The sequence below is a fragment of the Athene cunicularia genome (genome assembly GCF_003259725.1).
Source record: "Athene cunicularia isolate RWA chromosome 3 unlocalized genomic scaffold, athCun1 chr3_part1, whole genome shotgun sequence".
NCBI lineage: Eukaryota > Metazoa > Chordata > Aves > Strigiformes > Strigidae > Athene > Athene cunicularia.
The window spans coordinates 58,730,972-58,758,228 of record NW_020799097.1 but is presented as its reverse complement, the minus strand read 5'-3'; the positions used below and the strand labels follow the sequence as shown (position 1 = coordinate 58,758,228).

General features: G+C 37.9%; 1 protein-coding gene across 10 annotated transcripts in view; it reads left to right on the top strand.

Annotated features, from left to right (window-relative positions):
• Positions 1–27,257, top strand: part of ECHDC1 (ethylmalonyl-CoA decarboxylase 1) — a 66,211-nt gene that overhangs the window by 28,388 nt on the left and 10,566 nt on the right. For 2 of the 10 annotated variants that reach the window (XM_026845740.1, XM_026845742.1), the window contains exons 2-5: positions 7,320–7,541; positions 12,414–12,556; positions 17,285–17,337; positions 19,252–19,332. In XM_026845740.1, the coding sequence (XP_026701541.1) occupies positions 7,320–7,541; positions 12,414–12,556; positions 17,285–17,337; positions 19,252–19,332 (499 nt within the window). Of the gene's footprint in view, positions 1–801; positions 900–1,026; positions 1,167–1,321; positions 1,500–2,743; positions 2,831–6,904; positions 6,928–7,070; positions 7,217–7,319; positions 7,542–12,413; positions 12,557–14,548; positions 15,063–15,404; positions 15,501–17,284; positions 17,338–19,251; positions 19,333–27,257 lie in introns of those variants that run through there. The other 8 variants (XM_026845738.1, XM_026845743.1, XM_026845745.1 and 5 more) reach the window with 8 other exon arrangements.

Genomic DNA, 27,257 nt, shown 5'->3' with positions numbered 1-27,257 from the left:
TTCCGACCTAGCTAGGAGACAGGGGCAGGGTCGGGCCGAGGCTTCGGGTCGAGGCGCGGGCCCGTGCCCGGCGGCGGCAGCTGGCGCCGGGGCGGACGGGAGGCGCGTCCCCGTCGCTGTGGGGCCGCTGCGTGCCTGAGACAAAGGCCGCGCCGGGGCTGGTTCTGCCTGAAAATGTTACACTCTTTGCTCGGCGTCAGCCCAGAGACCTTATTTTGGGAACAGCTAGTTACAGCCGCCTTTGGCCGTGCTCGGCGTGGAGCCCTCCCTTGGCTGTTCATTTAAAATACAGAAGTAAATAAAAAATGGTCCGTGCTAGGAATGTTTGCCTAGGTCAGACCGAGTGCTACAGGGCATTTTTGGGGATTTTGGCATTGCACAAGGTCAGCGGCAAGAAACATCTGCAGGGGAAGGAGTTTCCCCCTTCTGCCTCTCGAGTGTACGCTTTCTTCCCAGGGTGATAACTGCAGGATTCCTTTGCTTCCCGAAGTTTAGTGTGTGGAGCCAAGGAACCAGGCACTGTCCTTGTGCGATTCTGCTACTTCCCGGTGCTGTTACAGGGGGACAGGAGATAACGTCCCTGAGAATCGTGCTGTGTGGCCAGCTCTGACATCAGGATGCAGTTTTGCTGTTGGTGTCAGCAAAACCATGTACTGATGGTGGTGGTGGTAAGGAGAGCAATAGTAAAGAATGGTGTACCAAGTGGAATTCGGAGCACTGCTCAGCTACAAAACTTTTTACAGTTTTCAAGGCAAATTAATCCTTCGGAAAGCATCAGTATTTGCAGTTACAGCTAGAATGAATTAATCCTTCGGAAAGCATCAGTATTTGCAGTTACAGCTAGAATGAATTCATCCTTACACTTGTTACGGTTTAGGATTTGGTGACTAAAAAAAAAGGTGAGTTGGTTGTGGTTGTTTCCGTTCCTGTGAAGTAGTGCATCTGTTTGTTTTAACAGTGTCTAAAATATACCTAGTGGGCAGTGAGCTTTATGAGAACTTAAAAGTGTTTCTGTCCCTATTACAGAGGATCCTTTGCTGACAGTGGCAAAGAGAACCTCTCAAGGGCTTGCATGCTTTTTGCAGAAGATAATGGATTCTTGCTCTCACCCTCTGCCTTGAAGAACTTTTATTATACACCATGTGACCAAAATCAAATGTTTTTAGGTAGTGTCATGTGTATTTATGGAAACACTTCTTTTGTCAACTGTTTTACATCCTTGAATGCCATAAGTTTTTACTGGACTTGGGGAAGTCTGTGTGATTTGTTTACTAGGTCTTCAAAATAATTAAAATGTGATTAAAAGAGAATATAATTGCCTAGGAACAGAGGGACAATTCATATCTAAACCTTAGCCTGTAGGGATTATTAAAAAATACAAAACTAAACAAAGAACAAATAATTTGGACAACATATAACTTGCTATCCTCAGAATTGAGCTGCTCAGAAACAATGAAAAAACAAGAAAAAGAGATAAAAGCAGAAAAGACTTGCAAAAGGTAAGCCAGCTTAAAAGTGGAACCACAGACGAGGGTTTTTTACTTATAATGCTGAAAGGTTTTTTCCCCACAATTTATTTTTATTTCATACGTGCGTGATTTGAAGCCATTTCAGTTAATTAATTTGGACGTCTGCTTATTTCTTATTTCAGTTTCTGGATGGGTAAATGTTGTTTCTAATGCAGACATCTAGAAACTTGGAGGTTCAACCTTTTTGTTCTGAACAGTAATATAGAGGCTAAAAAATTGTCCTTTATAATACCAGCTATTTTTAAAGCCTGTTTTTAGAGGAGTTACAAAGCTCTCAAGTATTTTCATATGGAACTGGAGGGACTATTGATCCTAGCTAATTTGTCTACAGTGTGGGTAAGACAAATTGTACTAGAAGTTTGGACAGGGTTCAGCAAGTGTGAGAGCCACATCATCTTGAGAAAGGCTTGAGCTTGAAGCAGCTACTGTTGAACTAGGTAGGAGTTCCTGCTTTGTGTAGAGAACGTGCATTTTCCTTCTCAGGGAGGCAGAATTTCCCAGGCTTCATTTAGTTTCTGTATTTGTAAGTTATGTTTTGTCAGTAGGTTTTCTGCTGCTAATCCCTTATAGCATGCTCACTCCTTTCTTCCAGCTGGAGGAAAGCAAGCTGGAAAGGTGACTGCCCTCGACTTGCTTCAGCTGGTAATTGTTAAAGTGGGGAGAACCTGTCAGGTAAAGTGTTTAAGTTAGCCTAACCCACACATGACTGAAGTAAAGGAGAGGTGCATCAGCAGATGAGTTAGATGGAGGGCTCTGTAACCTTCAGGTAAGGGGTGGTGACAGTAGTCACCTGTTCAGCCAGTGCTTGGGAAGGAACCCTGCAGGTGAGACCTCCCTCCTACACCTTTCTTGTGTCTGAAGGTAGGGTCCAGTGACTCCTCTACATTTTGAGACTCATGCTCTTGTCTTGATTTGCATCCAGGCTGGCCTCCTTTGATCTTGCTGTTTCTGTCTGAATTCCTTCTCTCTGTCCAACACTGGGATTTATTTTCTCCCCTCCCCCTCAATCACCCACCAGCCTATTGTTCCAGGTTCCAGTCAATTGGTGTTAATGATTTTCAGTCATTTTCAACCTTTTTTTTTTGGTACAGATGGACTATTTTCATGCTTTGTTTATATTTCTCTTTCACTTTCTGCTCTTTCATCTGCTTTGAAGTTATAGAGTCAGTTGTGCCAGTTCTCAGCATTGGGTCACCACTTGCTTTCCATCCATTAGTCAGTCACTGGCAGGAACCTGGTGAAGCATCCGGCAGACACGATCACTGCTCTCTAGTACAGATGAATGCCTTTTACAGTGACTGGTAAGACACACACAAAGGGTTGAACTGTGAATCATATAATCATCCTCTTCAGCTCACATCTTCTGTCCCTTTCTCCATGCCCTGTCTTCATGCTTCTGTGTTTGTCACTGAAATTGCAGCTGCTGGAGCTTCTGTGCTTCTTGACCCATCAGCTGCCCTAGATGCCTTTGGCACGGTCACAAAAGTGCCTTTCTAATGTTTTTTTTGTTACGTCATTTGAATATTTTCTCCTCCCTGAGATTTCTTTTGTGAATTTTGTATGTTGGATCTCTTTATTTCTGCTACGCTTTATCTCAAGATTCCTTCTTGCAAAACCAATTAATCTGATTTCTTGCAGGTGACTCACAAGTCTGTGTCTGCACATCACACCTGTCATTTTCTGCCCCATGTGAAAAGGCTTGCCTATTTCCCTGATGTGTTGAAAACATCTTTTCTCCCAATTTTATTTTTCCTTGACTTGTGTCAGTGATTAAGGCACTATCTTTGAGTTGGAGTTTTCCCTGCTCATGTATTTTAGTTTGCTGGCTTTTTCTGTGTAGCTGCTCTGTAGTGAAGCATTTCTTGTTTGTGCATGCAGCTCAAATGCTCGTTTGGGCTCCCAATATTCAGTTCTCTGGCTTGGCTTAGCTCTTCTACCCATCCAGGAAGTTGCTACCTACATCCCTTACCCTTTTCTCTGACCAGCTGTCTTTATGCTCGCTAGCAGTTGGCAACATTGCTGGAGGTTGCTGTTTGATACAGCATGGTTTAAGAGAAAAACTGGGTTTGCAACAGAGTAGTGGTGAATGGAAAGGGCAAACATCCTTGTTTAAGAGTTGAGGCTTATTAGTTTGCTAAAGAATCTGCTCGATTAGGGAATATTGGTGATGGTGTTATCCCGAGTATTTATTTATTTTTTTATTAACATAATGAGAGTTGAATTTTGACTAGGCAGTTACCAGAGGCTTTCAGAAGGCCTCTGAAACATGCATACATGAAAATACATATATTATGTGTATCTACCTCCATGTAAGTACATATCTTGCTCTTGCATATAATGTATGTCATTCCTTTGATAGTGAAGTGTTGACATTCAGTACGTGTTTATATTAACCCACAGTCTGCTAGCCCACAGGCAAGGGTGTTATAAAATCACTTGAGTGCCAAATGGGATTTGAACTGTTGTTTTATGTAAGAGAGACAATATCTGTGGAATGAAAAGCTATTGATGTCCATACTATTGGCTTATCTCTTGTCACCAGTGATATGTAAAGCTGTAGCACTTAAAATATTTGAAAGATGCTAATTGCCAACAGTGTTTGTTATTCCTATGCTGTCAGGTTTTTTCTTCACTGTAAAAACTGCATAAACTGTCTGTGCTACAGATGTTAATAAGTATAGCATGTCTGGCTTTTTAAAATTAGACTAAGACTTCATTTCTGTAAGTGTATCTAAATTGACATAATTATGTTAAACTGAAAATTTTAGTGTAATAAATATCTCTTGGCTTGTCCTACAATGCTGTGCGGGTTGCTGCAACATCTCTTTCTTGTGCTGCTTTTGCTTACAGTACAAAAAAAAATCAATCTCAGTCGTGCCATAGATTGCGAGTGCTCCATACTGATTGCAATTTTGGATGTCGTTTGTCAGAGATCAGCAGAAATCCCTCTAGTTTGAGAAAGCTGTATCTTAAATACCATGCTTTTCCTGTGTGATTAGCTTTCTCAGGCTGAGCTGTTAAAATAATCTTGATTTATTAAAAGTACTGGTATTGACCAGTACTGTAAAAGATGATTTTAAAGAAAATAATTCAATGATAATACCTTGCATGAGTCACTAATCATGAGTCATGATCAGCAGGCAGCGATGTCCAATTTGTTTTCTAATCCCGCATTTGCTGATGTTCTTTATTACCATAGTGATAATATTAAAGAGCTGTTAATGCATATAACCACGCAGTTGAAAATGACAGACTCTTTATTCAATGGAATAAAATTTACATATCTTAATTCTGTTTTGCTCTGTACATTTTTTTGACTTGAGAAATCTAGGTAGTATAAAAGTGATCAAACAAGTGTAATTTGGCAGGGAGTTAGGTTAACAGAACAGGCATTTCCCTCCCCCCCTATTCTTTCAATCCAATCATTGTGGCTTCCTAGAGAATTAAATCTAGTCTAATCTTATGAGGACTTCATTAAAAACTGACAGGTAATTGTTCAAGCTACACTTTGCAACCAGAGCCTGCACCATCCGTGTTTTTAATGTTTGCTTTCTCCTGAACAAAAACTAGTAGCTGGATAGAAAGTTTTACTGTGTGTTGGGGAATGACTACTGAGGTTTTAGAGAAAATGGAGGGCTGTTTCTTCTCCGAGAGCCTGAATATAAAAAGATTAATTTAGCTGAGAAATGAGCTTTGGAAACTTCTTTTCACTCTTAAATAAAATTTTACCAAGAGAAATTATTTTTTAAAAGCTCTGAAAAGTGATGGCTGAAGTGTTGCAGACAATTTTAGAATATGCATAGATGAAGAGGGTTGGAATGCAGCAGCAGTTGGGTGTTATAATTTATGAAGTAATGTATCCTGTATTCAATTAGATTTTAACTGATTAAATTTTAATTAGTTTTATTAGTTTACACTTTAGTGTAGAAGAGTTGATTGTGACAGATTAAAAACCTTGAATTTAGTAAGGAACTCAGAAGACCTTTCAAAGTGCCTCCCAGATGTTAGAAAATGATCCCTTTACCTATTCCAGTGTGTATGACCTTACACTGCATAGATTTTTATAGGCCTTACTAGTTTCTTTGTGTTGAGCTTGTGAGATAGTGATGTATTGGTGGATGGGATGTGTCAGGACAGATAGAAAACTAACTGGCATAGGTGGCTCTTCGGAATTGCCTGGTACAATGCATACTCCTTCATGTCCTGTAATGCGGTTGCTGTGCAAGCCCCTGCTCTGTTTTGATGAGGATTATACTTGCCCCGACAGAAGCATTTTCCACTTTAGTGTGGTATGATGCAGCTGGAGACAAGATAAGTGTACACTTGACAGGTTTGTTCACTTCTTTTGGTATAAACTAATTGTGTATGGTTTTCTTAATGTGTGTTTGCTTGTTCGTGTGTATATAATAAAAATTATAAGAAATTTGGGTCTGTAAACTGTAAGATGCCCTGAATACTGTATAAAATGTAGCTGTCACCAAATTTTGTCTTGGTGAATTTGTTCTGGGTTCACCTTAGAAAAAACTTTCCAGGAGCTTCTTGACAATTTTGAAGGAATCTTGTTAAGAAACAAAGATGGTCTTTTCCCACTTCTCAAAAAAATGACATCAGCCATGTCTCCTGAATAGCTGTATCCATTAAAAAAGAGTCTGGGGCAAAGCTAGGACTAGTCTAGCAAATTGCAAGATTTAAATGTAGTAAACTTTTTTTCTGTATCCTGTGGCAGTTCTTTTGATTTCAACTCAGCGTGTCTTCTCAGATGACTTCTTTTTCAGATGATCTGTCACCAGTTCAGGCTTTACTCAGATTCTATCAAATCACTTGTCAGCTACCTTCTCCAGTGGATCCTTTTCCAAAGTAAATTAAATAAGGCAGAGCCGCAGATCAAGAATAACATTTCATAATGACTTCCTTGTTATTTCCTGGTATACATGCATACGTTGTAGAGTGGAAATAGCAGATGAATAAGCCATGGGTGTACTTATACGTAGAAAGAGACTACCAATACTGCGTATCTGTATAAAAAGGCAAGTGTGATGCTCTGTGTATGATACTGTTGTATCCTTTTCCTCCTTTGGGGTACTGCACAGATTCTGGTGCTCTATGTCCAAGTGAGATCAGTTCAAAGTGAAACAAAGGCTACTGGAATAACTGGGAAAAATGTATAGCTACCAGAGGCTAGGAAGTCTAGTATTAGGATGGAGTGTGATAAATGTGTTGATGGAATTAAGTGGCAGGGAACAGAACTTGCTATAGGAATGTTCTTCAGTTCTTAATTTTTGTGTTCCTCAAGTATTTCTCTCAGACAGATCTTGTGGTGTAATAGTTGCTTACAGAAAAGCAGGAGATCCAGATCCTGAAAACTAGGGGTTTTGACTGGATTTCTCCTTCAACACAGGTATGAGGTGTGGGGTTATATTTTTTGGTGAAAGAGGGAGAGTTTGGAACATTAGTACAGAGGAAGTTGGTCTAATGGAATGTGTGAGCATCTTACTACAGTTTCTGAGCCTCTTTGGTTTTCTGCACACAAATACTTTGGAGTAATTTTTAGAAGAAAAGACTTTAAAATATGCTAATTTCTAGTTTAACTACTAAAATGATTTCATAAAATTCCCATTAACTTTGTGGGAGTAGGTTCAAAGTAAGAATTTTGCAAATGCAGTCTGCAGTGATTTCTGTAAACTTTAGTGATTGCATCATGTTTCTATTAGTTTCTGCTGTCTAACTTCCCTTTCTGTTAGAGGACTGAGGAAGGAAATTTACTGATAATTCCCCCCTGCTTATTTCCAGAAATGGCTGTTTCTTTGTGGAAGAATTTACTTCAGACTACAAAGGAAAGAATACTACAACAGAGAAGGATGTCACTGTATAATGGTGCTCATGGTTATGATGAAGAATTGTTAAAGAAGAAACTTCAGCAGTTTGCTGGTGGATCCATCAACCTCTCCAAAGAAGACAATGGCATTGGAATACTTACTTTGAACAACCCGAAGCTAATGAATGCCTTTACAGGTATGAATTAGTTGATGGAGTTGCTGGTTTGGTGGTGTTTGGTTTTTTTTTCCTCCTTCAGTTACCCATTTTAGCATTTTGCCTAAACAAAATGAAAAGCTATGCCTTCCTGTTCCTTTGTTAAAATAATAAATTCTTAATTTTTATCCAGGTATGCATCAAATACCTGCTGTTCTGCATAGTAGCTGTGTCATAATTGTCATAAGAATCTTAAGAAATTTCCAACAACATGGAGACTGTCTGGTAGAACATGCCTCTCCATCTTATTTTTCCACTCAGCACAGTTCTGCTACTGTGCTCTTTCTTGCATTTCCTTTCATTTCATCACTACTGCTTGGAAAAATATAGGGTATTTTTATGGGGGTGGGAAGATGCCATCTTTGTTTTGTAGGTGGTGTGGAAAGGGTGAGTTTACTTTGTTCTTCACCTAAATCCTTTTCTGTAACTTAAGCTTCTGTAATTTGGTTTTTGCAGTCGCCCAAACTGGCTTCCATTTCTTCTTCATTTGCCTTAAGTTTTAAGTACCAATGGCTGGTTAAAGATCAGATGAGCTGGGTATTCAAAAATCTATTTAATATGTTTTTACATTGGACAATACTTAGCTATCAAAACCAAGTGCCTTGTTTTATTTAGTCCTTTATGATGAGAGGCTTTTGATCTCCAAGATAGGTGTATTTGTCTAGAATATTCCAATTTATGCCATTCTCCTCAGATGTTAGTGGCACAGGTTCAGGGTCTGCATCTGCCTTAGCTGGAGCTGTAAGAATGACTTTATTTCTTGATATTTTGAAACTGATACATTTGTGTAATCTTGTTAATTTCTGTTTTGCTGTTCTGTTTTACTGCCCAGTTCTTACTGTTCCTTTGTTAGCAAATATGTTTGCAACCCACTAGCAAGTGCAGAGCTGTTTACATGAAGAACAATCTACTCCTGCCACTAATAATTGTTAGCTGAAAGGAAGAGAACCTAACAGAACAACAGAATTAGTGATAATGCACCTAGATGTGTCTGCAGTTACTCTTTTGTTTCCCTTTAAAAGCTCATGTATAAAATCATTACCTAACTTGAGAAGTTGTAGCTAAAAGATGTTAGCACGGGGATTGCCCTTCTGAATGCCTCCCTGTCAGCATACATGTTATTACAAGATCATAATTAGATTGTTTGTTTCTACAGATTTTTGTGTCAAAAATAAAAAACATAGAGCTGTGCAAGGTACAGCTCTTAGTTTATTTGCTGTGGAAGTTGAAAGGGGCGTGAGAAATGACATGCAGTAGAAAGGAGAAAGGACAGTTAAAGCCAGTCTGCTATCCAGATCGTATGTTATACAAGTAAACTGCTTAAACTAGACTTCCATAGAAACTTACAACTATATTCTCTGTTTTCTATGCTTGGCAGAAGGGGCTCAGAACTGATTTTTTGAAGTGCGGAGCAGTTGCAGCTGCTATTTAGGCCACTGGTAGCTGTGCTATGTAGTGTTAATGTATTGAAATCATATTGCACATATCAAGTTGAGCACCCAAAATTAGCATATATTTTCTCTTTTGCTCAGTTGGTGGCCTGTAAAAAAATCTCTTTTCTCCTTATAGGACTGCAGTGAAAAGAAATTATCAGTGTATGTGAATTAGATGCTCTAATTGCAAAGAGGAGCTACAAAAACCCATGAGGAAATTAATAGTTTTGCCTTTGTTGCAGACCCTGATTAGCATATAGCAAATGAGCCATGGCATCAGGCAGTTCTGTTTTGTTGTAGTGTGTAGAGCCCTATAGAGAGCAGTGTGCCATTTTGCTAGGTAATAGCCACAATAATTTTCTCAGGAAAATCTTACTATGGCGGTTCAAGAGATTACTGCTTCTTTCTACTGTGCACCTCTGCCAGAGACTTTTGTTTTTACAGGAGTGAGAACAGGAGCATGCTGGCCACTTGGCTGCTGCAGTGGAAGATACAGCATATTAATTTATATTGCTCTTCATTTCCTTTTAACATTACTGTCTGTAAACTGTAGTTGCTGAGGAACTAGCAAGAACTTGATCCTTTTCCTTTTGTTGCCTATCAAGTAATACCCTTCAGAAGTATGAAAAGGAATGGGATGCATAACCTGTAAATTGCCTCAGCAAGACCTGGTTGACTTCATCAGCTAGAGCCTGTAGATACCCCCTTCAAATAAATTCTGTCGATTCTGTGTCTCAGAGCTTTTGGATAGTGGCAGATGTGAATTTATATATACGTGTATGCTTCCTTTAGAAAGCTGCAAAACATCATTAAATTGTTGAGAGAAATCCTATTTGCCAGGCATTTACTTTACACAGCAGCTTTTTATCTCAAAGGAATTATGTTTATTCTAAGCTTGAGCAACTCATAGAACCAAAAGCAGAACAAAATTGGTGGCAAATTGCTAATGGGCAATGTGGAGGTTGTTATGCCTTTTTTCTCTTCTTAATTGGAATCTGATAGCCACCTGTTTGAAATGGTCTCTTTGGAAACAAATGCTAAGAATGTCAGTTTAAGCCTGGTGGAAACAATTTCAGCAGCCCAACCTCTTGCTGAACTAAAGTTGAACATAATTTAAAAGAGAAGGAAGCCAGCCCACTGGAATTGGATAATAATGGTGATGATTTTATTTTCTAGAATTGACTTTAAAGCATTTATTCTCAGGTTATAGTTAAGATGCAAACAAATTATTATTCCAAGTAGATTTAGTTCTGTGAAGAGCATGAACCTACTGGAATCAAATACTGAAGGACCGAAACTATCGGAATGAGGATTTGCTCTAGTATTATCTTTTCCTCGTTATTTCAAACATCATGGACTGTGTCTGTTGGTAAAATAATAGTTCAGTGTTGTCAGTAACGGAAGGGATCCTCCCAGGAGGACAGGACAAGCTCTGGCCAGTGTCTTGTGTCCCCTGTTGTTGCATGTAACTGGCTCATATGGTTCCTTTTTTGTAAACTCCGTTTTTCAGTTAACTAGATTTTTGGCTTGTAATATTCTGTGGAAAGACTCTTAAGTACCTCACTGCTTTGACTATTAAAAGCAGCACAAACAGTGGTTGTGCTGTATCTGGACTGTGGCAAAGCTCGGATGCCAGACCAAATATCTTTCTTGTAAGAAAATTTGGCAAATATGCAAAAAGTGAAATCCATGTGGTTGATGCACGCCTGTTTAAACAGAAGCAAGTTGTTGAGTGTAGTGTCAGTCTGGAAAAGCATTTCAAGTGAAGACCCACAAAAATCTCATCTAGGCCTAGTTCTGCTCAGTATTTTCATTCATGACTTGGATGATGAAGTAGAAGGTGAACTGCTGAAATTGTTAGATGACCCCAAACTGGGAGAGCTTACTGGGAGATTATTATTTGGAGAAGAGGAGTGGAATTCAAAGTGATCTTGATAAAATGCTACAGAGCTCAAGATTGACAAGGTGAAATTCAGTGAAAGGAAATATAATGTGCAACACACAAAAGGCATGACCAAATTATAAATACAGAAGGGAAAGGAATCCCTAAAAGTGCTGTGATGTGTTAGAGGATCATAGTCTGGACCTGACAGTGGAAAAAAAACAACCCAATGTTGTTCTGGTATATAACATGTAATATCCACTTAATTATTGACCTCCTCAGGAACATTGTCAAAATGTGCTATTTCAGTGGCTGAAGCCAAGCTTAAGGTGGAAGAGCATTCACTCTTGACCTGGTGCTGGGAAGCTTACTTCATAAGGAACTGCAAGAAAAACAAGCAGGAAGGAAAAAAAAATTCTCCCATGTGAAGATGGCTGCTAACAGGCAATTTCAGAACAGGATGAGTTCTGTACATGCACGTGTAGGGTCAAAAAACCACTTTTGGCAGAAAAGAAAAGAGCCCTTGAAGGTATTAATCTAAAACAGATTTCTCTCTGAAGAAGGTAGGCCTGTCTGTCTAAATTCTTGTCAAAGGTGGGTAAAACTGAGAGTGTCATCAGCCTGTATGTAGCCTGCTTTCTCGAATTATTTTCTATAAATGTTTTCTCTTCAGAATATAACTGAATGAGAGTCATTGGCATTCAGAGAGGAGAAGCTGTAAGTTAATGCTGGGTAAGCTTAATTGGTTATGGAAGATGCTGCAGTTTAGGACAAGTTCTAGAAACAGGAGTTTCTAGAGTTCCATGTTGGGCAGGGTACTTAAGTGAATATATGGGTATGTTATGTTTAAGCTAGAAATAAAAAGCTAGTACTGTTGGAGCTTAGAATATACTTTGTAAAGAGATCCATTCTAGAAAGGTACCAGTGAGGGAATCAAAGATATTACAGGAAGATAGATTTTTTTTCCTCTTAAAAGATAAAAGACGTTTTGCTCCTATTTTCATATATACCTTTATTTTCTTTGGATGGATACTTCTAAATGCCTTTGGCCTCCAACATAGTTTGCTCTTTAGCCTTTTTTTAGGAGTCTTTATTAACATTGACTTGGTTGTACCTTGAGCCCACCTTGCACATGATGCTTTTCTGTACTCTGCCAGTTCTTTAGGCAGGGTGAAATGTCAGTAACATCAGAATGACTAGATGGACAGATCTGGATAGATACATGTAAATTCATGTGTCCTGAATGTATTCAATTGCAAACAAGAATAAATCAGGTAGCTTATGCTTGCCACCTTGCACTTGCTTCCTTGCACTTTTTTTTTTTTTTTTTTTTTTTTTCAGAATTTTGGGACAATCATCTTTGAGGAAAAAATGTGTGTTAGTGCTTGTGTGCGGGATTTAAGGAGATGCTTTCCCTTGTGGTTTTAAACCCATCATTTACTAACAATAACTTGGTTTTGGTGGTGAAAAAAAGTAATGTAAAACATAATGGTGATGATAATTTCCCGTTAAAAATTTTGCTTCTCCCTCTTGTGACAGGTACTATGATGGTAGAACTCCAGGAGAGGGTAACTGAACTGGAAAACTGGAAGGATGGCAAAGGCCTCATCATCTATGGTGCAGGAAACACCTTTTGCTCAGGATCTGATTTAAATGCTGTCAAAGCAATATCCAACTCTCAGGCAAGTAGTGATACAAATTAAGTTTTGGAGAAAAATGAGCTTTCTGATATTCTGAGATCCTTTTCAGACAGAGGTGTTGTGCTATTCTGCTATTTTACATGCAAGTCACAGAATGGAGCTTTTAATGACTGAAAAAATGTTGTTGACAACCCCTTTAAGCCATGACTGAAGTGTTATTGTAATTGATTCATAACTCTGAATTTATACATTACATATTCTTTTTAGCCTTTTATTTTTAAAATGTCATTTTGGTTTCTCAGAGCAGTATATGGTGAATTTACACATCAAATAAGCTGTGCTTTAGTAGTTTGACCTTTAGAGGCAGATACAAGTAATCATTTCTCATAAATTTATTTTTGACTTTAGAATATAACTAGAATGGCCACTATTAGAGAAGGGTTTCAATTTTGTCAAAACTGTGCTTGGACGTGCCTAAAATGGAAGGACAGATGCAATGTCTTGTGCTGTAGAGCTCTGACACTGATCTTGTAGTCTAGTCACATGAGTTGTGTGTAATTATGGGGTTGAAGAGGTCAGGGTTTGACAGCAGTTTTTCACTCATGCCACCCATCTTGACAACTTTCATGTGTGCTGCAATTCTTTTTATGGGTTAATATTTGGTTTTTGGCAATGTGTGAAATAGAATTTTGTCAACTGCAGGGGAGGAGGGCCTTCCTGTGCTGCTCTTAAGTCCTGGTTTGTGATTGTAGTAACTGGTGTCCTGGTGCTTTTTTGTGGCGACTTCAGGTTTCAGGAGTTAACTACCCAAATTAAACATTTAATTAAACGTTCCAGTAAGAACACCAACTCAAAAACCGATTAATCTGGCATTTGTCTCTAGTGGTGAGTTGTTTCTGTTGATGACACTAAATATCATAAAAAACACTGTCTTAAATATTTCTGGTCTAATAAAATGAAGAGGACGGTTTAGTTTTCAAAAGGTATAGGAGTTCGTTTCCTTTGTGGAACACCACGAGAGGTGTACTTTTCTTAATATGAAGACAGCATGCTTTATAGATATATATCATTTTTGGGGAATTTTCATTTGGATACTTTATAAGCACTGGTTATTTAAAAAATACAGATGTATCTGTGATTTTTGGGTGGGTTTTTTAATTGATTTTTTTTTTTTTTTAAATCGGAAATTTTCAGCTTGTTTTAGCATTATAGCAACAGAAAAGGAGCTGAAACCAAGCATGGGACAGTTCTTTTCTTACCTGCACTCTAGGCTTTCCTCCGGAGTTCTGCATTCAGTAATTCTCAGTGATTCTGCTTTCTTTGACGTTTAGTATTCTGTCTATATGTTTATACAAATTATTTGAAGCTGCTACAGTGGCAGAGAGGGCTCTTGTAAGGATCAGAGTCCATAACAGATATACTGAGCAGAATGAAATGCATAGGTATTAAATATAACTTTGTTGAAAATTCTCTGCAAATAATCTAGATCTCATGCTAGTATTGAAATGTAAGTCTAAGAGTCATCAGAAATGTTCCATGAATAGTTAAACATGGTTGCTTTTTATTTCCTTGTGTGAGTTCAAACTACTTATGCTGAACTGAGAGTTTCTTTCTAATGGCCAACTCCTTAACCATCTGTTTGGTGGAATTTAACAGTCTTTATTAAATAAAACTTTAATAGAATAAGGAATAGCATTTGCTGTTATTTAGTCTTGCAGAACTTTGGTCTCTAACTCGCTGCAGATGAGAGAGTTTTGTCTGGTTTCAGGTTAAAAGAGCATTAGGTTAAGTTTTTCTGTCCACAAGCATCCCTAAGGCAAAAAAAAATGTTAATAGCTTCATGCCTGAACTGATACGGTTTTCCTTTGTTTTTTTGCAAGGCTGCTTTAGCCCATAACTTTTAGTAATTACAGAAAACAGTTTTATTCAACCAGTTACTTGAGGGAAGATTGTATTTTTCATAATCTGTGATACAGTTTGTCTTTACCTCTGGTGCAGAAAAGGCAAAATAATGGCCAAGAATGCTGAAGGATTTTCATGCCCCCTAGTGGCTGCTCTTCCTTTTCTTCTTCCTCCTCCTCTTCCTCTTCATCTTCCTCCCATGTTCAGTACTCCGTAACCCTGAAACAAACCTGAGGCCCCTGCCTGTTCTTCCTTGGCGAGTGCTAACATTACATGATCAAATCACAGTAGGCAAATTAATAGTGGAATTAAAAAAAAAAATAAAATTTTTTTTTCTTCCTGTCCTTGTAAGCCTGGCTCCCAAGAGCAATAACCTCATTCTCAAGTGAGTCTTGAAAAGCTGACTAGCTAAAAAACAGGAGAGGCTCTTGAAAAGCTGAGAGGAAGGAGGCACAAAGAGGAATTTAACTTTCCTTGGTCCTTGTCTAGAAGCCCTAGGGCAAAGGTTTCTGTGGAGTAAGCCACGGCAGAGTTGAAGTTGAAGCAGTTGGAGACAGAGCATTATTTCCAGACCATCTGTAGTGAAAGCGGACTCTAAGCTCTTGCAGCAAAGAGAGACAGTGTTACAGTTTTCTACTTTACAAAGGTGACTTTCTTCTTCCCTGCCTTCCCCAGCCCCACCGCAAACTATTAATCTTTTTCTTCCATATGTATTGTATACTGTATTTTACCTCACTTTCTGCTTGTTAGATTTCTTCTTACACCAGGGACAGTATTAGAGCTGAAAATGTGATTATTCCACTAGACTGCAGTGAACACCTCTCTTATTCAGATAAAATAGTCTGACTAGTAGCCTTATTTTTCTTATCGGGAAGGTTTGAAGGGTATGTTGGCTGGGACTCAGGTAATTGTAATTTATTTTTTTCAGGGTGTTTTCGGTGCAGGCATTTTTTCCATGTGATACACAGTAATCTCTCTACCACCTGAGAATAGGAAGACCTTTCTTTTTGTCTGCTCAGCCATAAAGGCATTTATCAAGCTGGTCTGTTCTGGCTTTAATCTTTAATTACCATTTTGGATTTTGGTATGAATTGAGACAATCAGTTTGAATGCAAGGACCCTGCTGTGACGAAGTGAAAAATTACTTTCTCTGAAGAGGTTTTTTGCAGCTTCATCCTGATGGTTGTAGTATGGGAATTGTGCAAGTCCATGTCTGAGAACTGGTACCTTGTATATTTGTGTGGGTTTAGAATTTAGCTGTTAAAACAGCTGTAATGGAGGATTTGATTGTTCTTTAATTTGGAATGGAAATACTGATACTGGTCTTAATGGCTGTAGGAGGTAGATACAGTGGTAACTAAAAGCATCTTTGTAAATCAACATGTGCTGAAATTTTCAAGCAGGCCTTTAATGTAATGAAACTGAATTCACTGCTTCCTGTGCAGTGATTGTCATGCCAGCTTGTATCTGCCAGCGATCTGTCCTTAAACACCATAATGCTGTTCATGTTGGGCAGAGTAGGTCTTGAACACATGAATAATTGGACAATAAATCAGCTGAAGGTGGCCTACTGTTATTTCAAGGCCCTATTTCAACATGTACTGAAGACTTAATGCATATCTTTTCTTTTCCTGAGGTATGAGTCAGAAGCTTTTAATTAAGGCAGATTCTATAACTTGCCAACCCCTGTAAAACTGTGTTTTAGAAATTAGTAAATGCCAGTAGAGATGTTTGGTTTTTATTTTTCTTCCTAACATTTTTTTTGTTTGTTTTGGATTTTTGTTTTGTTTTGGTTTTTTTTAAAGACATGCTGAAATTGTTACCTACTGGTTTTTTACTTTCTTTTATTTTTTTTTTTTTAAATAAGGATTAAATGGCACATGTAGTTCACTGTATGCGGTTCAATATGTATATGAACATGGTCATACTGGATCATTTAGCCCAGTCATTTGTTGAATTTCTGGTTAATACTAGACATGTAGAAAGAATATAAGAACAGGGAAGGCAAATAGACAATGATTTTGCTTCAGAATATTATCTTAGTCCCCAGTGATTTGTAACTAAGACTTCTAGAGCTAGAGGTGTTACCTTGTATTTGATAACCTTTTGTCAATTTTTCTCTAGTGAGTTTATCCAGTTGTTCTTGAATTCATGTAGAGGTTGCAGTGCCCTGCTGCAAGGTGTTCTGCAGTTTAACTACATGTTGTAGGAAGAAATACTTGTCTTGAACCTAGCAGCAACTGATTTTATTTGGACCCCTTAGTTCTTCTACTGTAAGAGAAGGGAACAATTGTTCCCTATTCACTATTGATTGCAAGCTAGTGTAAAACATAAATGAGGAGAGAAATAAGAAGAATTTTCTTTTGGTTTGTTGGGTGGGGTGTTTTTTTGGCTGAAATTTTTTTGGCCCAAACAATAAAAAAATGAAGTTGGTAAATTGTATCTTGTCTAAAATTTTCTAGATGTGGTCCAGTAAAAAGTATGCAGCACTCTGTAGTCCTATACAGACTTAAAACTCAGCTTTATGGGTGTTTCACTGGGAATAAGAAGAGGAAATTAAGAGGAAAGGATGTAAAATTTCACATCATAGAAATTCAGTATTGCAGTTACTTTAACAGTGGCTTAATTATAGCTGAAATTCATATAAATTGATTGAGTTCTGATTTGGGGTTTTTTTTTATAAACTTGATTTATACTAGGTTTACTATTTGTGCATAGTAGGGTTAGTCTGGAATTCATGCAAGATTAACCAAAGAGAAAAAACCCAGCTAGAACAAGTATAATGAATACTCCTGTCTACTCCATCTGTGTGTTTAGTTGCTCCACATTAGGATCACTTAACATTTTTTAATTTCCTATTCTTTGTAGGATGGGATGAATATGTGCATGTTTATGCAAAACACTTTAACCAGACTTATGAGGTAATATATTTTATTTACCCTTCTTTATGAAGTAATTATAAGGATTGGAATATGTTTTGGTTAACTCTTTTAATAAGATGTTTAAAGTTAAATACGTAGTTTTGAGTATGTAATTTTGAATCCCAGACCTTGTATTTGCACATGTTAATCAGGTAGGTATTTATGGATTTATATTAGGCCTTGGCATTTTGCAAATACTAGACTTCCTAGAGACTATAACAGAAAAAAACTCTATAGTTTTCTATGTGGAGAGTCAGGAGATACCTAGAGTTAAGGAAATCTAAGCCTTCAGAGTTTCTGAAGCTGATTTCTGTAACTCAGCGGAAATTGGTAGCTCTTAAAACAAGCAGGGCCAGCTTATGCAGCCTACGCAGGTAACATTTATTTAATATATTTATTTAATCTTCCCACTTCATAAGAGGAATGTATTCAGTTATACCATCTGGTACTTCTGAAAAACATTTTTTCCTTTCCTTTAGAGTTAGTTTCCCTTAAGAAATTACATTGCTATTAAATCCATGTGTGTTTTTTTGTTCTGCTCAGAGTTCTTTGAAGATGAGTATTCTTTGTTTTCAAATAATCTAGATGTGTCATGAATTAACATTATTCTGTAAAACTGCCCAGGAGATTGGAGACTTAGTAGTAGTACTGTAAGGAATCCTCAGGATCAGAATTAGAATCCATTTGTGTAAGTTGGTCTCCATATAATCAAAACTGATGGGACAAAGCAAAGAGGAGGAAGATGTATGAAGATTAAGCCCTCACCTCAGGTGCCTTGACTTGGAGTATGTTGGAGCTGTGTGTGGTTTGGGGATGGGGACATCTATTGTAGATGGGGATCAATCTGCCTCAGAGGGAGCTGAGGCTGACTGTGATCCTGAAGGAGGTGCCTCAGATAGATGAGAGTGTGGATGTAGAGGACTTGGACCCATATCTACTGGTTCCCCATAGACCACAGGAAAAATAAAGTTACTATCTTCCAGTGGGTTACACTTATGCCTTGTATTGTATGACGTGTGCTGTAGCTTATAAGTGAACTTGGGCCTTAAGAAATTGGTGCTTCTGTTAAAGTAGAAGTAAAACCAACTGTGGTCATGATTGAGAAGCTGACTTCTGAATGTGGTTTCAAAACTGCTCAATGAGCTAAATATCTGTAATAAAAGACAAAACAGCTGTATCAGCCTGCAAAGTCTGGTACTAACCAGTTGGCTTCATTTCTTAGGAAACTTGGCTTATCCTAGATCAGTCAGTCTTCATTAGTATTCATTTCACAATGGCAGTGGGGAAGGAGGTTCTCCCTACATACTTTTCCTTCCCTCTGTCCTTTGAATTACCTTGAACATGATTAAATAACTTGAGTGTGATTAAATACAACATCATCAAAGGTAACAGATTGTTGCTATCCTCAAAGGATGGGTTCGTCTTCCAAAAAAATATTGTTGTTGATGACTGAGATGGTAGCACTTTGAAGAAGCTGCTGAAGGTATCATGTTGAATCTCATTATTTTTAGATAACCTAGCCATGCAGTTCTTTATGTCCCTTTATAATGCTTTCTGTAGTGTAGTGGCTTAGTGTAGGGTCTTGTATCACTGTCCTGTCACTCCTCCTTCCTTACAATCTTTTTAGATATAATTTGTATTATATATTTTTCATAATGATCTTGCATACTTTTATTCCATTTGATGTATCTGTCTTGAAGTTTCATTTTGCGATTCCATATTAATTGTGCAATAATCATTTTAGTGTAAGTAGACTTGGTATTGTGCTACTTACCCACAAAAATGTAGTTATTTAAATGAGTTTGAACGGTATATTTTTCAGATCTTGTATTATAGAGATGGCTTGCTTGAATACTCTTGCAATTTCTAGAAGACTAAAAGCATGAATTCTGGTTACAAAACTCTCTTGTGTAGATTGCCTTTGATCAGTGTTGCGCTAGTACAAGGAAAAGCTTTTGGAGGAGGAGCAGAACTTACCACAGCATGTGATTTCAGGTAAGATCAACAATTTAAGTAGCTGTATCTTGGGTCAGTGATTTAATGACTGCACCTATGAAATGTGGGAAGATTGAGGTACCACTTTTATCAGGACTCATGTCTGTGAATTCTAAGACACTTGAAACTGGGCTTTGCCAGCAGACCACAGGAAAAAAGTTTGGGCTTTCTGTTAGTACAGAGGAAAGATTATTTGCTGCCAGGTTATCATTGTGTAAACAAGTCCAGTGAGGAGTTTTAGCAACCAACTGTGTCATAGACCAAGTGGTCCAACTTCTCACCCCTGAGTGAGAGGTAGGAGGACTGCAAAATTTATATCCTTTTCTGTTCTTTATATGGCTGTCATAAGTAAAAATAAAGTTCTGCATTAGTCTGGTATTTTATGGTCTGGGTTTATTATTTGTAATATAACTTTGTTCTGTACATCAAGAAACAAGAGTTTGAGATGCAGTAGAAAGTAAATGAAGTTCTGTCCCTGTTTTTTTCCATGCAGGTGCAGGGATTTGCCAGCATGAATCAGCTAGCAGAAAACAGAGGGCTTTAATTAAAGAGCCTGAATGCAGAACAGGAACTGGGAAAAACTAAAATAATAAAATGTCACTTCATTTAAATAGTTGCTAATGTGAAAATAGCCTACAGATGTAACAGGATAAGCACTGTGCATAGCCTCTCTGAAAAATTAGGAGCTTTTAGAGAAGTAAATATGCTCTTTAAGAGCACCTGAAGTGGGAAAGGAATTGCCCAGAACAAGCTGAAAGTACTTATATTAAAAAGTAATACTAAGCAAAGTAAGCTAGAGTATTACACTGCTGTTCCAGGTATCAGGAACAGGCTTTGGATAGAGGAGATGGCATCTGCACTGTCAGCCACTTGGAAGCAGTCTTCCTTTGCTTTGAAACTAGATGCAGCCCGATCTTGCTTCGTACCTACACAGCACCCAGTGAACTGGAACCTTGGCTCTGACTATGGCCTCTGCGTACGGGCTGCATTATAAATGCCAAGTAAACATGCAGAGGTACTGTGTTTGACAGCTGCAGTGCTGACAGGAGAATGCACCTGGGAGACTTAGTAGACCTTCCTGTATCTGTGAATCCGTTGACAGAAAGTGAATCCTGTTATCCCTAAATAGGAGTTTAGGGAATGGGAACATAATTAAATGGAAATCTTTTGACTTTCTAAAATATGTACTCTCTACTTGTATTCCAGCCATGTTGTTTGACATACTGTGTAATTATAGTCATTGTCAAGTAGCTCTTATTTGCATGAATTGAGCAGCTGCAATTCCTCTGATGTGCTGCCATAATTTTCATAATAACTACAGCTGTTGATCCATCTTCCATTACTTTCTAACACACCCATCCAGTGCAACTAAATAGTAGCAATTCAGGAGCAGCAAATGGGACTTAATTAATAACAACAAGAAGATAGAGAAACATACTCTGTGCTGCTGTTGCTCCTGAATTTGAGAAATTTAATAACAGGGGAAAGAATCCAGTTTTTTTTTTGAGGGCTCTGAGTAGGTATTAGTGGAACATGTATTCTGTCCTGAGTCACTAGATGCCAGAAGAGGAAATTAAGAACAGAAATCAGAGAGGTTTGTTTTCTTCTCTGAATAAACTGTTTGGATATTTTATTTTTTAAGAACAGAATGAGTGAGTTGTGTCTGCTTTTAATTCTAAATTTTCACATGCACTTCTGTTTTTCACAGTTACCATGTAAACTACCAAATTGCTTGGTACTGGCTTGAAATATTTTCTTATTTTTATTTCTGCTACTCTGTACTGCATTAACTATACTAACATAGTTGAAGTGATTTACTTGAATGAAAATGGCTTAGGACCTTCTCTGAAATGTGCTCTGGCAGCATGTTGCACATCTCTACTAAAGTAGAGGTGTGGACAAATACAATTTTAAAATAGCTGAGGTGGTTTAAGATATTATGATGCATTCTTTCAGTGGCAATTCTTGTGGCTAATTGTCTCTTACTCTGTTTTAAGACAGATCATTTAAAATTGAATTAGGGAGAGTTTGCATGAACTCTGGCACATTTATGGCTGGTAAGGGCAGCGATGAAAAGTGAAAACATCTTAGGTCACTACATTTGATCTGGGGGAAGAGGTCTTCTCAAAACATCTTCAATCTTAACTGCTTTATGGATTGTTGCAGTATAACTCTGTAAGAATAGCATCCTTATAAAGATCATAAACATGTGACTGGGAAAAAAAAATCATTGTCCAGACAAGTAATCAAAATAATTTCAGATTTTTTCCAATATGAAAATTGGGAAGAGAAACAACTACAGTATAAGAAGTCTTATCTCAATTATTTCTGTGAAACTGTGTAATGTAAAACCATGCAGGTATGAAACTGGTGTGGTCAGTTGAGCTTTTTAGTAGTTTCAAGAAACCTTTTTTTTCAGTGTGACACAGTTCTCCCTGATGTGAAGATGGCTCATGGGTTCTTCTGCCACATGTCAGTGTACGTTGTGGTTCTCCATGATACTGCAGCCATTTTAGTGAAGTGCAAAAATGACTTTAGTGTTGGATTCAGTGATGCAATTTTACAAGTAATTGAAATGAAGTACCTGTTCCGAGTTCCCTATATGCAGAAACTTGAGTTGCACAATGCATGGTTAGAGAGAACTGATTTTACAGCATTGGTTAAGGAATTTGGACAAGGATTGTAGTCGGTTGTTGGGCAAAAAGCTAACAGTTTAGATGTGGGGCAGAGACTGGTAATTGTTTGTGCTTCTAGTAGGTCACAATAATCTCTGAGTGCAGTAGCTGCAGTATGCTGCCAGCCGGTAGCCAGAATAACTAACTTTGAATTCTGAGCTGTCTTGTCTTCTAATTCATGTTGGTGCCTTTGAGAAATCTCACTGGGGCGATGTCTGTGTAGGTCTTTCAGACACATCCTCAGCTTTGAAAATTTAGTCCTACATCTCTTGGCAAACAGACTTCCATTGTACCAGAGTGCTTCTGAAAAATGCAGTCTCTTCCCCCCTACCCCTTTTTCCTCTCTAATGCTGCTGCAGTCAAAATAGAGGTTTGTCTCTGCTATGTGAGTCCAATTTCAAAAGTGGTGTCTCCAGGCAGAGGATGAGAGTGCAAAGATGGGAAGCTACCTGTTTGTCTTACTATTGACCTCAAAATGGGCTATAGGTAGAGGCATCAGTATTCTCCTTTTATAGAAAATAATCAACTATAATTTCTTCACCTGTAATTGATCTTGCACAGACAGATTGCAAAGGGCCAACTTAATTACTGTTGTTAGTACTGAGCAGTTTCCTACTTAGTGAAAAGCACCATTGATTTAGAGGTATTTGTTTTCTGAGCAGACTTCTGCCCTGTATCTGTAGGAATGGCAGAATGAAGCTTTTAACAAGTGAAGAAGCTTATGTTAATAATGCTGCATTTATCAAATTGGCCGTGCTGCATTTTAGTTGGATGTTTTCTTTATTTTTGTGAAGTATGTATTACATCTTAAGGTGTTCAGCATGTTCCATAAAACACCTAATAAAAGATAAAATTAAATGCACTGCTGTTGACTAGCTTATGTTGTGTATGTTCTTGTGATGACTTGTGTTTATTTCCTTTTACAAGCATGCATTTAGTGCATTAAGTATAACTTAGACTAAATGAAAGGAGCAGAAGATACTATAACCACTACATAGATATAGGCCCACTGTGACTAACTTTTCAGTTGTTGCTCCTTTCAAGAAAGAAGGGGGGGGAGCTGTAAAGGCATTAATATTCTATAGTAAGCTTTTCCAAGAATATGTTTCAGAGCATCAGAGCACAACACACTAGCTTCTTTGGAAATATTTAGCTGTATACAAGGATTTTGGCTTTTAGTTTAATCAAGAGGAGGCTTTAGGTACACAAGATGCTGCTGTTTGAAATAAGGGGCCACAGTACATAGTAGTTCTTTTCACTGGGCAGAGCATGATATGAATGTAACGGGATGGGGCTCACATATTCATGAGCTTTTGCAAAGTCCAGCCTGACAGAGCACTTTTCATTAGATGTGACTCCATAACATTGCTGCACATCACCAGGAAAAGAATCAGTAGCCAAATCTGACTGGGTTCTCACAGCTTCAGGTGCACGCTATATGCCATAGAAAACTTTATTTACTATATAAAATTTTCCTTTCTGATATATATACACACACACATATACATATATATATATATATATATATGTGTAAAACCTCCTTCAAATCAGTTGGCAATTTTAGAATTCCATTGCAGTCATGCATCACTTCACATTTTAGAGGCCTGGGAAGTTTGTTAGTACAATTTTCTGATGAATTTTCAGAGATGGATTATGGTTTTAAAAGTTTCACACTGCCTGCCTTTGGGAAGGCTGTTCTTATTTTTGACCTGGCACACTTGACATCTGGTAAAGTAATTGCAGCACTGTTAGAAATAGACTTAAGAGCTTGTACATTTGGGCTTGTAATTATGGACTGGTATTGGTTTTTCTTCATTATCAGTTTTCATTTGGGTTTGAATTTCACGTGTTTACAATCTTCCAGGCAGAGGATTTTTTACCACTTTGATTTTTACTGGAAAGGTAAATAACAGCAACAAAGCATGAATTTGAGTTGACGTTTTCTTTGACGTTGTCTTTTTGTAGGGATTTACTTCATTCCAAGTTTTGTGGTTTGTTTTTGGTTTTTTTTTTTCCTTTGTGTGGCCAAACCATCTTGCCCTGGGTGAATGAGATTTTTCTTATCAGCGTATGTCTGTGTTTTAGACCACTTGTACCATGCAGTCTTGTGTCCTTTTTGTTGAACAGTCTTGTCTGCAGCTGATTCTGTGTTACACAGTAATAATAAACAGAGATAGTCCAGATAATGGAAAACTTAGCTAAGACAGATTTTAGGGAATGCAGCGCTGCACCCATGCTGATTCTTGCTGAGACATGGGGCTGTTGGTACTCTGTGGGGAAGCATTCAAGGTTCAATGAAAATTAGTTTAGGAAGAGCGCAAATGCACTGAAATTATCCATTATGTTTGCATCTGTGAAGTGACTAATCCCCAGTTTAGATAAACTGCCTGCAGGTATTTGAGTGTGATGCTCCATTGCTGATCTTCACTACCAATTAATCCTTTTTAAATACATATATAATCAGATAGCTCCACAAGTTGGTTAATATGAAGTCTGAGCAGCACTTGTGTCTGCTGATTCTGAGGTGGGATTATGTTGAGCTGTGGCTTAATGAGGACAGACTGCCTGAACAGTTCACCTTGATGTGGGAGAGGGCTATCTCTGCTGCCCATTCCCAGCTCACTGCTTGCTTCTGGTTTGCCATGCACCAGTGAAGATGCCTATATTGAATCATTTATCTCACTATAAAGCAACAGGAAGCTTACATATTTCCCATTCTTACAGTGACTTGAAGTGGTTTGTAAAGGGATGTAGTAGGGGCTAGAGCCAACATAAAAGAGGAACTCGGCCTCTAGGGGAAGATGACAAAGAACAGGAGGGGGTGAGAATATAGTCTTTTCCTTTTGGCTCTAAGGAGTTTTTAGCCTGTTTCCCCTGAAGCCACAGATTTCAACTGCCCAACTTTGCATTGGATCAGCTTCCAGAGAATGGCTTCCAGAGTCCCTATTACCTATCTCATTTTTCAGTCCTGTCATGTGCTGTTGAAGGACTATGAAAATAACTCTTCCTCTCTTTATCACTCCAGGTAGCAATGTAGTTAACATTGTAGATACCTGAAGGGTAATCATCCACATCAAAGTTATCGTTCATTGAAATGACCAAATGTTTCCCAAATGACTCAATTTCCATGTTTTTTTTGCATGTGTAAGTAGGTGTTGCTGTGTGGATCTCAACCTACTTTCATTGTAAACGTTGCCTTCACAGTTGCAATTTCCAGTCTTCCCCTTCACATCCCATTTCTTTTTTCCTTTCTAATCCAAAGCAACCCAATGTTTTAGTGAAGATTTGGAGCCCTGCTGGCTGGACCTCTATGTTCCTGTTCCTTTCAAACTTAACCAAAATTGTTTGAAACAAGCCTGCAGATTGTTTGAAGCTGTAAACCTTTGTGGCTTCAGGTTCCTACTTGTTCCTGGATTCTGCAGTTAATAAGAAAATAATTGCTATTGCTGTAACTCAGCAGTCACAGTAAGAATAAATCAAATTATAAATTCTTATGTTAAATAAATTCCTACTGTGCTTAGGCTGTTGTCTGTGTAAGGACTTCTGCCGTATCCATGGTCTGTTAATAGGTGTTATCCTCTAGTTCTGTTTTGTGTGCTGATGCATTCATATTTATAAAAAAAAAGCAAATATATAGGCTGAGGAAAAAACAGTCATTTCAGTTATTGTGGATTTGTGTGTGTGTGTGAAAAAGACTAAATAAAAAGATACCAGGGAATTACACTTTTGGTGATAAGAGAATTGGTTGCACTCTTAGGTGTATTTGTGGAGGTTCTGTTACAGTTTGCTGAAAATGTGCCTTTTCTTGTCCAGCTAATCTGAACTGAACTGACTATCAGCTAGTCATCTAAAGCAGGCTTTAGTTCCCTGTCAATAGAACTAATGTGCTGTATTAAAAAGTAAAGAGGTGAAGAATCTAAGTTACTGTTTTAGTATAGAATTTTCATGTTAAATTTCTGTCCCATTTATGCCTTTTCTAAGATGTCATTGTTTCAAACATCCCCCCCCCCCAAAAAAAAAAAAAAATCTGATATGATATACCATATCTGGAAAACTTAACACTTAGGTCACAGCCACTGCAATAATTTTATAAAAATCCACAACTCTCAGCATTTTTTCTTTGAGATTATTAACCTGGTATCCTGACAAAATGGCAACATTTCACTATCATTTAATCACCAGTGATTTCAAATAAGTGTATGATCTCTCTTTGCTTTAGTCAGAAATTGTGTAGGATGTGCAAATGCAGCATCAGTAGCACTGCACGCAGAGACAGCTGAATTTCAAAGTGTGTCTTGTTACTCTAGGTCTTGCTTGCAAAGAGTTGTTAGTGTGATGTTACGACGTATTTTAAATCCTTTAAAGTTGTGGGTTGTGGAAATATGATATATCAAACCCTCATAAAGTATTAGAGCAACTCAAACCTTGCATCTCTTAGGGCTGGTGTCAAGAAGTGCTGTTCCTTTCCAGTTGGCTGCATTCAGGCGAGTGAGATGATCTTTGCCTTTTTGACATTTTAGATGCCAAGCTCTAGGCCAGAATGTTGGGAAGTTTCCCCTCCCCCTTATGTATCAGCACCTGTGATGAGCAGAAAATATGACTGAAATGTTCCTGCTTTAAGTGACTCTTGAATTTGGTCTGGGAGAATTTTGTTCTGTTTTCTTTGGTCTTGATAAACATGTAATGGAAATAAAGATGTGGGAGAATGAAGTTAAAAACATGTGTTTATATGCTGCATGAAAGTGTGCACATAATTTAAAAAATACAGTATTTTAAATTGGAAAACAAGCGCCAGTGTGCTTTTTTGATTTCTAGATTAACACTGGCATTCAGATTTGACTAAAAATTTCAATTACCAAACACCTTTACCTCCAAGTGGTCTTTTTTCATCAAAGAATCTGGTAAAATATCACTAGATCTTTTGTAATGGAAATTTTTTGCTTTAGTCTAAAAGGCATATCTGTTGTTGAAAATGTTTGCTTGAATGAAATCCAAATAACTGTAGTTTCTTTTTTGAAAGACTCATGTAACATTTTAGATTTCCAGCATGACTAATTTTTATGTGAGCATTATTTTGACGTTCACTGACTTGTGTATTGAGACTTTGGCAGCCTGTAAAGAATAGCTAAAACCTGCTTCATGGATAAGACCCAAGTGCTGTGTCAAGATGAAAACTACTCTGAAAATAATTGTAAGGTAATGGAGGTTGCAGCGTGCCTGTGCCTGGGACCCACTGATACGACCAGGGTA